The sequence below is a fragment of the Sminthopsis crassicaudata genome, chromosome 5 (genome assembly GCF_048593235.1).
Source record: "Sminthopsis crassicaudata isolate SCR6 chromosome 5, ASM4859323v1, whole genome shotgun sequence".
NCBI classification, from domain to species: domain Eukaryota; kingdom Metazoa; phylum Chordata; class Mammalia; order Dasyuromorphia; family Dasyuridae; genus Sminthopsis; species Sminthopsis crassicaudata.
In genome coordinates this window covers 243855577-243871849 of record NC_133621.1, presented here as the reverse complement: position 1 = coordinate 243871849, position 16273 = coordinate 243855577, and the positions used below count along the sequence as shown (strand labels likewise).

At 38.3% G+C, this 16273-nt stretch overlaps 1 protein-coding gene across 1 annotated transcript; it reads left to right on the top strand.

Moving 5' to 3' along the window:
- The first annotated feature begins 6473 nt into the window (after positions 1-6473).
- On the top strand, positions 6474-15945 carry ASB8 (ankyrin repeat and SOCS box containing 8). Its single transcript, XM_074270718.1, has 4 exons — positions 6474-6621; positions 9396-9556; positions 11732-11836; positions 13431-15945. Exons 2-4 carry the CDS (start codon positions 9428-9430, stop codon positions 14061-14063), a joined length of 867 nt encoding a protein of 288 aa, XP_074126819.1. The 5' UTR covers positions 6474-6621; positions 9396-9427; the 3' UTR covers positions 14064-15945.
- Positions 15946-16273: the final 328 nt, after the last annotated feature.

Genomic DNA, 16273 nt, shown 5'->3' with positions numbered 1-16273 from the left:
AAATGTAGATAACTAAAAGCTAATAGGACTTCAATTGAAAGAATTTCACACAAAAAAATGGGCCTCGTTCAATTTCCACAGAGGTATTTTATATATACAACATAGTTCAATTAGTCTTAAACTATCGAGCAAGTTGTAGAAGGAAAAGTTTTAAAAATGAACAGAGGAGGAAGTGTGAGGAAAAAAGAAAGATCAAGATCTTGCCCAAGGGCAAGGGGATGTAAATGAGGAATTAGGGTGTGATGATTCTGATTCTCTTGAAGAAGCTTCAACCCCACCTAGAGAGCAGATTATTGACAGGCCCACATCAACTCCACTTTCAGGGATGCAGGAAGGAGGAGGAGGGGAAGAGGCAGAAATACAAACAGAATTGCCTGTGAAGCAGCCTTTGACAAGATTAGAAAAAGCATTGATTAAGGCTAAGAGAGAAGGACAGGTTATGCGTGATTTTATACATGCATATCCTGTGATTGAAGAGATTGACTCTGTAGGTCAAAAAAGGAGAAGATATGCACCTTTAGATTTGAATAAAATTAAAGATTTGAAAAAAGGTTGTACCCTTTATGGGACTACATCAGCTTATGTTAAAATGTTACTAGATGGTTTGTCTTATGAAGACCTAACCCCGAATAATTGGAAATCCATAGCAAGAACATGTTTAGAACCTGGACAAAATTAGTTGTGGCTTGCGGACTTTCATCCAAGTCAGATGAAATTTGGAAACAGGAATTAACACACAATTCACTTTTGAGCAATTAGCTGGTGAAGGTCACTATGGAGAGAATTCAGAACAGGTTAAATATCCCATGACAGTGTATGAGCAAATTGCTAAGGCTGCAATAAAAGGTTGGGGTTCCCTCCCCGGACAGAAAGATTGGGGGGAGGCTTTCACTAAAATAGAGCAAGGTCCCGATGAACCTTTTGCAGATTTTGTGGCACGTTTGCAAACTGCTGTCAAAAGAACTATTGGAGAAAATGCAACTACAGGAATAATGACCAGACATCTGGCTAAGGAAAATGCCAATGAGATTTGCAAAAGAATTATATGGGATTAAAAAAAGATGCTCCTTTAGAGGAGATCATAAGACTATGTGCTACAGTGGGAACAAATACTTTTTACACCCAGACTATGATGAACGTGGAAAGACAGGGTCCCTCTTGGCAAAGGACTTCTAGAGAAATTCGTTGATGTTTGCAATGTGGAAAAATCGGGCATCTAAGAGCTCAATGTAGATATGGAGATAGAGTGAGAAGACAGGGTGAGAGAAGACCTAAAACTCCATGTCCAAAATGTCACAAAGGCTTCCACTGGGCCTCCGAATATAGATTGACCCAGGGAAATGAGAGGCGGGGCCCAGCTTCAGCCCCCCAAGTAGAACATGATGGCAGCCGAGGTTACATCCAGAGGAATTTAAGACATGATCAATCAGTCAAAAGGCAATCAGATGGAAGAAAGGGATTGAAATTAGGAAAAATAGAGTGGTGTGCAGTAGAGACTACTGAGATATTCCCTGGAGAAGTGAAATCTGTTCCTGTTCAGCCTATGGATCCTTTGCCTCCAGGCACAGTAGGCTTGACCATTTCACCTTCTGAGAGTGCTTACAAAACAGTGTTCATCCATACACTGATGTGGCAAACTGGAGAACATGTAGCTAACATCCCAGTCACTAACACAGGTAGACAACGTGTGATTTATCAACCAGGAGAAGTAGTAGCATCGGGCTTATTGTTACATACGCCTAATAAGCATCCTGGTGATAGTCACCCAGATTCTGATTCCAATGAACAAAATCTAGGAATATATTGGACAGCAGCTGTGACAACTGACCGACCTATGCTTACTATTTATATAAATGGAATATCATTTGAAGGATTGGCAGATCATACAGTTGTTAGAGGTGCCAATTGGCCCAGTCACTGGCCAAAGATTAAGGCAGACACCTACATGTCTAGTGTAGGAGGATCAATAGCAGCAGAAGTTAGTGCTATGCCTCTTAGATGAACATTTGAAAATGAAACAGGAGTTTTTACTCCTTTTGTGGTTGAAAAAAATCCCCATCAATCCATGGAGAAGAGACATTTTACAGCAGATAGGATTACAAATAAGTACTTCGGCTTTTTAGGCAGGGCTGCTGTTGAAGGCCTACCTGCACTCTTACCGGTTCCTATTCAGTGGAAGACTGATTCAACAGTGTGGGTAGAACAGTGGCCCTTAAGAAGTGATAAAATTCAGCTCTTATTAGACATAGTGCAAGAACAACTTGACCAAGGACCCTTGAGACCTTCTCTAAGTCCTTGGAATTCCCCAAGCTGAAAAAGAAATCTGGAAAATGGAGGATGTTGACTGATCTAAGAAGAGTAAATGAACACATGGAAACTATGGGAACTCTTCAGCCTGGCTTACATCTCCTACCTCCTTGGTTTATAGACATTAAGGATTGTTTCTATTCTATCCCTCTAAATAAGGAGGATATGAAAAGATTTGCTTTTTCAGTGCCTAGTGTTAATTTGGCTGAGCCTTATAAAAGATATGAATGGACAGTTTTGCCACAGGGAATGAAAAACAGCCCTACTATGTGCCAAATGTATGTTGCTCTTGCTCCAGTAAGAAAAGCATTTCCAAAAATAATATTGTTACATTATATGGATGATATTTTGGGATGTACACCTGAGGAACAAATGATAGAAGTATGTCTACAGAAGACCATGGAAACACTAAAGAACTACAAACTGCATATAGCTACAGAAAAAATTCAAAGACATGCTCCTTTTCAATATTTAGGATATGAAATATATCCTAATACATTCACAGTACAAAAGCTTTCTTTAAGAACAGAGAAGTTGGACACCTTAAATAATTTCCCAAAATTAATAGGAGATATCCAATGGATATGTCCAGTGTTAGGCTGAACTACAATCAACTGCAACCTCTATATGACATTTTAAGGGGAGACAGTGCTTTAAATTCACCACGCCAGCTTACAAAAGAAGCACAAGAGGCTTTGAGACAAGTTGAACTGGCTTTATCCAATGTGGTTGAAAGAGTCACTCAAAAACCCTTGGAAATATCAGTTTTTGCTACAAAAGAGGCACCCACAGCAGTCATTCATCAAGGAGACAGTGTGCTTGAGTGGGTGAACCTCCCAGCACAACCAGAACAAAGCCTTACTCCTTACCCAGTGCTTGTGGCTAGAATTTTATTAAAGGCTATTAAGAGAGTAATACAATTATCTTGGATAAGTCCTGAAAAAATATACATATTCTATACTACCACACAAATTAATGTATGCTGTGAGACCATCCCAGAATGGCAAATTTTATTGGCCACAGCTCCAAATTTTGCACATGGGTCTCCATTAAAGATAACCGGCTACTACATAATTGGCGATGGATTTTTGAAGAAAAGGTTTCTAAGGTTCCTCTTAAAGGACCAACAATCTTTACAGATGCCTCCAAAGAAAATATTTGTGCTGTATACTCTCATGATTTAACTATAAAGAGAATAGTCAGGACTCCTTTTCAGTCCACTCAACAGAATGAATTATTTGCTATCATTTTAGCTCTTACTTATTACCCAGGAGACGTAAATATAATTACTGCCACAGCCCAAATAAAATTTGCAGCCTCTGATATTTATCAGCTCTTTAAGAAACTTCAAGAACAAATGAGAAAGTATCCAGGCAAGATTTATATCTTGCATGTCCACTCACATAGGCCCTATTTTTGATGGAAATTCAAAGGCAGATAGCCTTTTAACTATGTTAGCCAGTACTCCTTTATTTCAGGAAGCCCAAGAATCTCATTCTAAATATCATCAAGCTGCTCGAGCTTTACGTTTACAATTTGGAATAACAAGAAAAGAAGCTAGGAGCATAGTAAAAGCCTGTACAGTTTGCCATCCTTTCCATGCTCCTACACTCCCTCCAGGGAAGAATCCTCATGGTTTGAAACCCAATGAAATCTGGCAAATGGATGTGATCCATTATAAATCTTTTGGTCATCTGTCTTTTATCCACATGGTGGATATCCTTTCCAGGATTCACTTTTGCAATGCCAACAGCAAAAGAGACAGCCAGCATGGTCACTGAATTCCTTATCCAAGCATGTGCAATTATGGGTGTGCCACAAGAAATAAAAACAGATAATAGACCTGCATATACTTCTAAACATTTTGCACACTTTTGTGCACAGTATAAGATTTTACACACCACTGGCATACCTTTTAAAACAAAAGAATGGGGGAGCCACAGGTAACCATAGAGAACTTCTAAATTTAGTTCTCTATACCATTAATTTTTAAATTTTTGACAAAGATGCACTGGCTCTGGCAGACAGGTTTTATAACCCACCAGAAGGGCAGTGTCCAGTGTGAGCAGCTCCACTGTCCTTAGATAATCGCCAGGTGATGTGGAGAGACCCAGAAAGTGGTGAATGGAAGGAACTAGATAGGTTAACTGCTTGGGGGAGAGGGTTTGCTTGTATTTCTTCATATGGAGAAGAAATCAGATGGGTGCCAATGAGGCGTATTTGCTTTGTCCATCAGAGAGAGACAGAAAAAGAGAAAGACCTCAAAACAAAGGAGAAAATCTAAGAAACATCTGACACTGAAAGAGCATGGCTAATAAGAAGACTGTTAAAGAACTTTAAAACCAGCAGGAATCATTGGATTTCCTAACACAAAATGAGACTATTGGAGGACTTCAAAACTTGCAGGAATTATTGGATTTTTGGCGCATGAACTAATGGACAATGGACTTATGGACATGTATAAATTCTCAATTTATGATTATTTGATCACGTTATTTGTTACATCACTTCTAGCATGTGTTATGTTACTATGTGTTTATGTAATTTATGTAATTATGTGTAATGCCTCCCATATTGATGGATTTATGTTTCAAGGTCATGACCATCCTATGTTCTAAATCAAAAGAAAGGGGGAGATGTTAAGATTACAAGGTGATAACTCAGGTTATCTAAACAATTCTCTAACTCAGAATTCACACCTTTGGTTCAGGCCTTTGAAAGGAGTTTGCAACTTTGGACTTCTGGGGGGGAGTTTACATGTTTAAAGGAGTTTGCACCTTTAAGAGGAGCAAATTCATTGGTTGAAGTATTTCCCCGCAGGCCCCTGAGTTCTCACTAGCCCAATCTCTGCTAGGATAAAAGAGAAGGACAGTCAGGCAAGGAGAGTCTATATTGGGAGATTGAGTTTTTAGACAGCAGTCTGGAAGGAGAGTCTAGACTGGGAGAAGAACAAGACTTCCCAGGAGAACTTCAGGGTAGCTGGAGGAGATTCAGAGCCAGGATTCAGGAAGAAGAGGATTCAAGATTCTGCCTTTGCTCTGGCTGGAAGCTCTAGAAGCTTCCCAAGAAACCTGCTCACAGAGGAAAAGATTTTACAGAAAAGAAACCTCCTCCCAGAGAAGGATTACAACTGAGAGAAGATCAGAAACTTGATATGAGTGTTGAAGAGAGCTAGAGATTCCAAGAGGCAGTGGGGAAGGGGAAAAACTTTTTAGGCCCATGCAAAGGCACAGAGATGGGAGATGGAATGTCCCATACGGGATCAGAATAGAGGCAAGTTTTACTCAAATGTTAAACCCCATTAATAGAAAGAATGTAAAACTCACCTGCTTGGTAGCTTGGAGATAGAAGGTATTTAAAGCTGAGGTGTTTGCATTTTATTGCTAGAGCAAGAAGCCATTGAAGTATCTGGAGTAAAGAATTGCCATAGTCAATGTGCTTTAAGAATATAAATCTGGAACTAGAATTAGAAGGAAAAATTACGAAAGATTTTGACAAGTAGGAGCTATTGTCAAAAGATGAGACTAAGATGTTAAACAGACTCAGTCATGCCAGATAAGTAAAGGAAGGGGACGTATTTAGTCCAGAGTAGAAAATACTAAGAGGGGATATGTTTGTTGTCTTTAAATATTTGATATGTTGTTATGTGAAGGAGGAATTAAATTTGTTTTTGCTTCTTTTCAGAAGGCAGAATTAACAGTAATGTGTAGAAGTTTAAGTAAGACATTACCATCTAAAGGTGCAAACTGATACTTAAGGAGTGCTGGAGTAATAGAAGCAATCCACATCCTGAAACATCAAAGGCTCAGATTAACAAATCCAATTCCTTTTAAAAATTTCTTCTTCATTTCGAATGTTACAATTTACCCAAAAAATGCTCTTTCTGCACAATGGCGAGATAGGCAAGGCAAGCATTAAATTGCCACCCATTTTACCTAAGGATAATGAGGATTAACTTGAGTCTAGGCTCGTAAAAAAAAAAAAAAAGCTAGGGGTAATATGTGAAGGGAGGTCTTTTTTCCACTCCCCGCCCCTCCTCCCTGGGGGTTCTAGAACCACGCCTCTAGCAGGGCCAGAGCCAGCCATTAATTGCGAGAAGAGGGAGGCTGGAAAGAGGTCCTGTCAGGGGAAGAACCGGCCCTTCAAAGTCTGCGCAGGCGCCCTCCGCCGCTCGGTGACAGGCATGTGCGCAGGCCCGTTGCCTCCCTTCTGTCCTCTGGTAGTCCGAAGACAAACGACCCGCACCTGACAACTTCTGCTTCCGGGTCACCCCTTGGTAGCGGCTTTCTGTACCTACTTCGACTTGGTGGTTAGGTAAGGCCTAATTCCTAGTTCCGTCACCGCCCGGTCCCTCTAGAGACCTAGCTCCTAATTCCCGCCGCGCCCTCTCTCCCCCACGGAGCCGCCGGCTCTACCTTTAATCTCTTCTTTCGGGCACGAAGCTGTTGGAAGGGAAGGAGACAGGAAGCCCCGTACCCCTTCTGCGATGGCGGATGCCCTTCCTCCCCTGGGAGGCAGTGGTGCGGGTCTAGGCCTGGAGCAGCTGGACCCAGCGCCCCGCGGACAGCCTCCGTTCCGCCCCGCTCCTAGCAACAGACCTTTCCGAGCGGAGTCCCGCTTGTTTCTTGGGGCCGCCGGCGTCGTGCCCTAGGCAGCCCGAGAGCCCGCGGTGCTTGGGCAGGGTCCCTACCCTCTGCGGCTCCTGCGTGCCCGCCGAGGGTTAGGAGCCGCTACATTTCCGCAAGGGCTCTCTGTACTCCCCATTTCCTTGGCCCTTTTCCTAGCTCCGACGGTTAAAGTGATTGTGACCCTAAACTTGGAAACCTCTTGGAATCTGTGCTTGAACATTGAAGAGGTTTCCACATTAGTTCTGTAAACATTGCTTCCAATTTAGAGGTTGATCCTCACGATCTCCGGCTAAAGGGAGGTAGGGAGGCAATCATTCAGAAAGGGCCTCAGAGTGGAATTAAAAACTGCAGAACTACACAGACTCCAAAGCTTATCCTTGGATCCTTCTAGTGAAGTCTTCAACCCTGCATGACTGCAGACAGGGTTAGACAGAGACGAAGTTTGGACGAGCCTACCCTCCCATTTTCAGGGCTCTGCTTGCTGCTAACTCAGTGTAATGCTGAGGCCACTTTTTTATGTTTCATGTGGATAATTTAATGGATAAGAATTTTAAAAAAGTTCAACACTTTTTGAAATATTTTAGAACAAGTTGAGAAAGTATCTAAAACTAGAAATAATCCTCAAACATGTATAGTAAGCAAAAGCTTACTAATGTAGAATAAGTTTATTTTCCTATTTTTTAAAAATGGGAAAGACATCTTGCCTCAAATTAGTGAAATGTCTGCATAGTATAATATTTTAAAATTAATTTCAACTACCATATATACAAACTAAAATACTGAGAATGAATGGATGGTTATTTATAGCATCATGTATGTTATAAATGATACATATTCATGTATCATAAGCATAAAAATCTCAAATATGCTACTTATTTCAAACTTTTAGTCTCAGTAATAGTCAACTATGCTTCTATTATTGCAGATGGCAGCTAGATGGCACAGTGGCTAGAGTGCTGGACCTAGAGTCAGAAAGACCAAATTGAACCCCAGCAATATACTAGCAGTTTGATCCTGGGCAAGTCTGCCTCAGTTTATTCATCAGTACAAAATAACAATAGCACCTGCCTTCCACTTGTAAGAATCAAATGAGCATTTTGTAAACCTTAAAGTGCTATATAAATAATAGTTATTATTGATCTGGAGCAGTAACATTTTATTTTCTCCTATATTCTCCCCAGCTTCTGCAAGTTAGACCTTTCTGAGGACCCAGCTTTAGAATTCTTTTCCAATTTTTCAATAATTGTTTCTATGAAAATGTTCAATCTTGTTCCTGAATAGGAATCCTTTTGTAAGTCAGACTCTTAGTATAATGGAATTTGAACACATTTTGCAGTTTCCCAAGTTTTCATTTCCCAAGAATTATGGCATCACATTTTTCCTTAAATGGAGATATCTCAAAGGTTCTGGGCATATTGATTTAATTCTCTATTTTCCTCCTCCACTCCTTTAAAATGAGCCAAGCATGTCTTTGTTTTCCTTCTTTTTATTACAGTATGATCCCAAAAAAGTCCCAACTGATAAGACAATGGAATACCTTGAAACTTAACTAAACCCCAAATTGTTAGAGGTGAGAAGAGAGGAGAAGGAAAGGATCAGTTAGGCTGGGGTAGAATATCCCCAGTTTAAAAGGAAGTTGAAGAAATTGAGGAACAAAATAGAATATTTTTAGTCCCACCAAATGTTTTTCATGAGGCTTTTAATATTTATAGGTTAATATTCATTGTGTTAGTGATAGTATTGTAATTTTCTCATGGAAGCTATTCAAATCCTTTGAAACCCAGGGTTCCATGGAATATAATTCAGTTATAGTAATATAAAAGACAGCATGGTGGATGGAGGGCTGGCCTTGGAGTAAGAAAGATCTGGGTTCACTTCCTTTAATTCTAAATTCAGGCAAATTTCTTAGCTTCAGGGCCTCAACTCTGAGATCTTAAGTTAGCAGATCAATTGCTGATATTCATTGGTGGAAGGAATTGCATACCAGGAGTTCCCTACATGTTTAAACATCACCCTCCCTAAAAAGCCCCATATGTACTCTAACCCTTACAGTACGGTTTAAAAAAAAAACAATGGATTTTTCTAACAACAGTTGGTCTTGTCACATCCTCTTTCAGTAGCTAGGATATAATGACAAACTCAGGCCCTCATAAATTGAGTCTGCATACCTACCTATTTGTAATAAGATTGCCCAAGTATCTCAATATCTTCATTTAAAAAATACTGGGCACTGGATGGAAGAATGGACTATAATACAGGACACCTAGGTCTACATTTCCCTGCTCAGTGACTTCTAATCTGGTTCTTTCACTATAGTTGAAAAAAACCCAAAACATTAACTATTAAGATTTATGAGAATTGCTGAGATAATCATTTTAAATGATGTGAATGTTTCAAGGAGGTATTAGATATAAAAACTGAAGTGCTTCAAGATTTTAAAAGTCTCTTTGTTTTATGCAGTTTGGAGCATGTGAACAAATCTTGAGCCCTTGATGAGTTCCAGTATGTGGTATATTATGCAGAGCATTCAGAGCAAATACTCACTCTCAGAGCGCTTAATTCGAACAATTGCTGCCATACGTTCCTTTCCCCATGATAACGTAGAGGACCTGATCAGAGGGGTAAGTTTACAGCTATTTCTGTAGAAACTACTGAATAAAATGAAACAGTTCCTGGGGGACCATGCTTTGTTCCAAGCCTGAAGCATTAACTCCACTCAGAGTAGAATTGCCATTACCTCCCAGGAGATGATAACCTGTTGATTTTTATTTGTTCTTTGGTTCAGTTTTTCTTCCCATCTCCTCCTTGTTTTTCTGTAGTAGCCTTTTTGTCATGAAATGTGTTGAGTTCTACATGGTCCATGGTTAAAAGGCCTAGTTAGGATATGAAGAGGGGAGCTAAAAAAGACTATAAATGGTTCTCAATTTGATGCACTGATTTTTCCATGTCTAAGATAGAGCAATTAGAACTCTTTCTCTTCCCCTAAGTAATTTATTGCCTGCTGCATCAACTTTTAAAATTAAGTATTTTATTAAATATTTAATAGTGAACATTAGTAAAGCCAACTTGGGGAGAGGACAACTAGGTAGTAAAATAGATAAAAGCATAAAACCTGGAGTCATGAAGATCTGAATTAAAATCCAGCCTCAGACACTAATTTGTGTGGCCTTGAACAAGTCAAATAACTTCTGTTTGCTTCAGTTCCTCATCTGTAAAGTGGAGACACACTGGAGAAGGAAATAGCAAAATACTCTAGTTTCTTTGCCGAGAAAAAACTCCATGGACAGTGTTCCCAGGATCATGGAGAATTGGACGTGACTGAATAATAACAACCAAAAAACCTAAACAAATGGATCAAAATCCTGTTTTAGTTTAATTTTAGCATGTGAACTTTTCAGTTGCTCCAAGTCATTTTCCATTTATAATGGTTTAATATTGTGTATGCTGTATTTCTAGTTGGTTTTTTTTAAATTGGGCCTTCCACATTTCTTTATAGTCTTCATATTTGTGCATTACAATATGTTACTTGCATAAATGTGTTACAGTTTATTGAGTCATTCCTCTATTGTTAGGCATTTAGGCTGTCATTTTTTTTTGTATTTTTATAAATGTAGCTATGAAAATCTTTATTCAATTCCTTTTTTTCTTCTTTATAACACTTTTAAGAGTATATTCTTAAGAATACTGGGTCAGGTGGCAGCTAGGTGGAACAAGGTAGGTAGGTGATAGAGCACCAGCCCTGAAGTCAGGAGGACCCTTGTTAATCCTACTCTCAGATACAACCCTGGTTGTGTGACCCCATTTGTCTCAGAGCGGGGGGGGGGAAAAACTGGGTCAGAGTACATGATTGTTTTTGTTTTTTGTTTTACTAGGTACTACTTTATTGCTCAAATGTTACCATTTCCTACTTTGGATAGTATTCTAACTTTTGAAAAGCAGTGTGACATTATACTTAAGAAATGCTGGTCATATATAATCTAAGATTTTAGAAAATCTGTGGCATCTGACCATAAATTTCTGTTGGGCCATTGGATACAGTTTCTTGGCTGCTGTAGAGTGCAACCAAATAGCCTGGATTCTGTAGCTGTGAAAAGTAAATTGTGCAGTTAATTAAGTCTTAGTAAAGAATGCCATACTTTTAAAAATGTCTATGCTATTAAATGGTTTGGCAATTGTCAATGTTGTAAAATTACCCATGCAAATATCTGGTAAATAAAAACTATTTTAAAAAAAAAAAACTTCTGTGCTACAGATTGGTACTCCAAGTCAAAATAGAAGTGAGTGCACAAAATTTGGATATTAAGTTTGTTTCATTATCTTGTAGATAGAGGATTTTCTATTTCTTTGGACTGCTAATGATGTTTCTCTACCTTCTAAAGATCATAGTGGGATAGGAAAGTGTCTCTATATTCCAGCATTCTTAAATGTAGCAAATTTTGTTTAGTTAGCAAAAACACCACTCTTGGTATGATAATGAGATTGAGCTCTTGATGGTGATCTGTGAGGTAAAATAGTGCTTTATATGATTAGCTCCAGCAATAGACCTATATTTCTTTAGTTTGCAAATAAAGAAACTGGGTTGCTATGTTTATATTACATGTCATATCTGGTGAAGACCAGACTCATTTTCCCTGGTAGTCAATTTTCAGTCTTTTCCCTACTAGTCTATCTAGCTTTTTCAGAATATGATGGGATCACCATTCCAACTTTCCTTAAAATAGCAAATTCTTCCCAATTGAGTAAGATATCATTACTTATGCAAAAGTGATGAAAGTTATTTCTTTTTTTGCCTATAGGGAGCTGATGTGAATTGTACCCATGGCACACTGAAGCCACTGCATTGTGCCTGCATGGTGTCAGATGCTGACTGTGTGGAGTTACTCTTGGAAAAAGGAGCTGAGGTAATTTGCTTTTATTAACCCATTCTTAATCCTTCAAGAGCATGGAATTTTCTAATACTTAATTCTTTTCTCTATTCCTCTCCATCTTCCATTTTAACCTCTTAAGTCAGTTGTATCATTGATTAGAATGCAGATCTACTTTTTTGCAATTAATCATGGCAGTTATCTAGAGCCATGAATATTTCTTTTTTTATCAGTCCTTGTTGTGTCCCTTAGTCACCTTCCCCCCTCTTTAATTTGAGGTATTGATGGTGTTAGTGAGGAGTAATTTGTCTTTTCCTTTTTTGTCCTCAGCCTACTTTTTTGGGCACTACCCTTCAATACCCTTAATTATTAATTTTTTTTTTATTTTTATTTTTTTTGCCTGTAGAATGAACCAGAACTGTAAAAAGAAAGACAGCCCCCAATCCTCACTCTTACATCATGCCCAGGGTGTTGGACCTGATGTCAGACACAGCTTCCCTACATCAAATGAAAACAAAGAAGTTCCTCCCTCAGGCAACCCCTTCCTTAGAATTTTGCCTTCTGTGCTGTCATCCCTACTTCTGTATTATTTTGGGTATTAGTTTCAATCATGTTTTCCCTTTCTGTTATGTCCAGCATAAGTTTAGCACCATCAGCAGGCTGTTTTAAGGTAGCTGTGATTAGGAGTATAGTATGTAAATACAGAATGTAGCCACTAACATCCTTACAGTTTTGTCCAGATAAATAATGCTGTATACATTAGAGCTTTTTTCTAGATTGTCCTTAACTGTAGAGAGCAAAAAGAATTAAGATAAAAAGAGATAATCCAAAATTTCTATTCTCTTTAAACTTTTCTTCACCAAACCTCTTCATCACTGCTTAGTATTGAAAGATGAGTTTAAGCTGCATCTTCTTTTTCACCTCACCCCTCTTATAGAATTACTAAATAGTACAAAGAGAAAATATAAGAAAGGAAGAAAGACAACAACAGAGCCTTGAATGGTTCAGAATAGATTATTGTTCCTGAACTGATTTTTTTCTTTAACAGCTGTTTCTGTGCTTCACTTCTTTAAAGCTTTTTTTCCTCTCTTTAATGGATGATTCTACTTTCTCCCTTTGACAGCTTTAATTGTATTTGTAGCAGCTGGATCATCCTGTTCATTAAGTACTTAGGACTAAATCTTTTTATTTTTTTCTCCAGCTTCTTTTTAAACTTTCTTCCTTGGAATCCTAACAGAATATTTCTTCTTACTAAAGAGATATCATCTAGTTTCTAACAGCTTTATGGGGCTAGTATAAAAATACCTCTCTTTGTATACAACTTTCCAATCTTATATGCAGATTATAGAATTATAGAATCAGATTAACCATATAGATATAATATGTACTCACTTAAGATTGGTATTGCCAAGTAATCAATACCTTTTTCTCTGAACTTCCTTTTGCCTTCCTATGGATATTCAAAACTGTCTCCCCCTCCATGTACTTATCATCTTCCTTTGCTTATAGATATCCTTTTGCAGCATAACATTATTAGTGATGGTGTATGGATGGAATAATTTGGATCTGCCTGACAATTTGGATCTACTTATTATGTCCACGATAATGTATTTGTTATTTATTTTTATAGGTCAATGCTCTAGATGGCTATAATCGGACGGCTCTCCATTACGCAGCTGAAAAAGATGAAGCTTGTGTGGAAGTGCTATTGGAATATGGTGCAAACCCCAATGCACTAGATGGCAACAGAGACACTCCACTTCACTGGGCAGCCTTTAAGAATAATGCTGAGTGTGTAAGAGCCCTCCTAGAGAGTGGTGCCTCTGTCAATGCCTTGGATTACAACAATGACACACCACTTAGCTGGGCAGCCATGAAGGGAAATCTTGAGAGTGTTAGCATACTCCTTGACTATGGTGCAGAGGTCAGGGTCACCAACTTAAAGGGCCAGACACCTATCTCCCGGTTGGTGGCTCTGTTGGTTAGGGGACTTGGAACAGAAAAAGAGGATTCTTGCTTTGAACTCCTCCACAGAGCTGTTGGACACTTTGAATTACGAAAAAATGGCACTATGCCTGGTGAAGTAGCCAGAGACCAGCAACTTTGTGAAAAACTGACTATGCTGTGCTCTGCCCCAGGAACCCTAAAAACATTGTCTCGATATGCTGTTCGACATAGCCTGGGACTTCAGTATCTGCCAGATGCAGTAAAGGGCCTGCCATTGCCAGCATCTTTGAAGGAATACCTGTTACTTATAGAATAACGGAGAAAGAGCTTGGGCCATCACACAGCAATTCTACATGAGGTTTGCCCTGCAGACCTAGCTCTCCTGTTCTGTCATGGAGAAATGGGATGCAGATGCTCATGTTTGGTGCATAGATTTGAAGCAAATATCACAGCAATAACACTCTTGCCACCTCCCTTCTAAGCCAAACAAAAAAAAAAAAATCCCATGCTTTTTTGTTTGCCGAAAGTGTGTGTATTGCTTACTCAGCTTTTGATATTGCACCTTCCCAAAAGGAAAGGTCTCCCATGTTCTCTCTCATTTAGGAGACATAGCTGGAGCCAGCCACACAATTGAATTTCTTTAGGAAAATTAAATGTATTTGAATAGTGTGTGTGATCTCCCTGCAGAGACATTTGGTTACTAATCCTTGAGGAGCTTTTTAATTGGTCATTGGAGATATTCTTGGTGGGGAGCCGGGGAAGCAGACCAGATAACACTGTTCACAGTCTAAGAAAGAAAATATAACAGCTTCAATACTGCATTTAATAATGACTTAACTGAATGACATGCTAGCATTGCCATGTAGTTTGGGGGAACTTGGGAAACAAAAGAAACTGCCCTTATTTTTCCCTGTGTATATCTGAATGGTACAACAGACTTAATGCGGCTATTCTTCCAGTATACAGAAAATAGTTCTCTCTGCAGTCCTAAGAATGCTAGTTTTTCATATGTTCTTTTCAGATTTTCCCCAGTTAGGTATTCTCATAGCACCAAAAAGCCATTATTCCTATCCATTAGACATTTTAGTGTTTAATTCTAGAAGGGAAGAGGATAAGCTAGGCTGATTTTCTCCAAGGTCAAGTTCATAGTCTCTGTATAGAATACTATACTAAATGTTTGGAATTATTTCCTTTCTACTATTATTTAAGTTGTGCTTTGTATTAATTGATAATTTAGTCATTTTAGGATATGTGTATGGAATGTGTTGGTAATGGGGAGATACTGTATAGAGGACTAACTGCCTAGAAAAGTGTAGCTTGGGTCGATAGGACTTTTCATTTCCATTTTCCTAAATTTTGAATCAAGTTGTCATTGACCCTTCTGAGAAGCTGTAAACTGAGGAATACTTGACTAAAACAAAAAACTGGGGCGGTGGGGGTGGGAAGAAAATGGGTAGGGCAAAGCCATATGCAAAATAGGAATGGAATCTGTTGAAGTAACTTGAGAATAAGTGAAGAGAAAGGCAGTGTGGTATATTGAATAAATAGCAGTCTTTGAATTCAGGAAGACCTGGATTCAAATTCTTCCATACATCCTGACTTTGAAACCTTGGGAAAATCACATAGTAACTCAATTAGCTAAAGATTCTATATAAAATATTGAACAGTTGCCACTTGATATTGATCAGTAGTTTCCTCATCAGGAGATACCAGAAATCACAGATCTGGTCCAAAAAAAAAAGTGAATCTGATTTTTTTTTTTCCTTTGCTATTTGTGTATTATTATTGAAGTGATTATGAGAAAAGTAGTAGTTCCAAAAAGAAGTTTCTAAATACTTTGTTCCAGTTATTTTCTGGGTATATTTTTGTTTCTTTTTTTTCTCTTATAGGCATAACCAATTACAAGATGTGCTATCTCCTCTTTATACATTTTGGTGATCCCTAATATAAATCTCTTTTCTCCTATTTCATATGTCAGTAAGCTTGACACTAATTAATAAAATCATTTTCAGATGGGTTGGGGAGATGGGAATCATATTCACATAGGAAAAAAAATAGCCTTTATTTCATAGAAGATACAATAAGCCCATAGAGACAATTGGCTGAGAAATTCCTACTTCCCTTTCATTTATAATTAGTTCCATCCATGTTGGCTCTGAGAAAATAATTTTTCCTCAATTAAAAATTTTTAAAAATAATGCCTGACTTTAAATTTTTAGCATCAAAACATGATAGGAAATTCCCTTGCTTTCTCTGAGTCCTTCAGTCCTGCTTTTCTGTTTTACTTTGTTGCAGTTCTGTTCAATAGACATAAAGTATTAGGCATTATACCTGTTGATGGGATACAAAAATATGAATGGAAAAATTACCTGCCTTCAAGGTCATAAACTCAAGATTGTTACAGTATTATGTTTTTGTTAGGAAGGCTTTATAAAAATAATTTATCTTTTATTTCTTTGTTTAAAGTAAAGATTCAACTTGATACATTTTCATTGTTAGTTCCAGAGGATTAAAAAAGCAGTCTGC

Coding starts and splice junctions, on each gene's coding strand:
- ASB8 (XM_074270718.1), top strand. CDS start 9,428: ATGAGTTCCAGTATGTGGTATATTATGCAGAGCATTCAGAGCAAATAC. Junction 9,557..11,731: donor TAGAGGACCTGATCAGAGGG/GTAAGTTTACAG, acceptor TTTTGCCTATAG/GGAGCTGATGTGAATTGTAC. Junction 11,837..13,430: donor TCTTGGAAAAAGGAGCTGAG/GTAATTTGCTTT, acceptor TTATTTTTATAG/GTCAATGCTCTAGATGGCTA.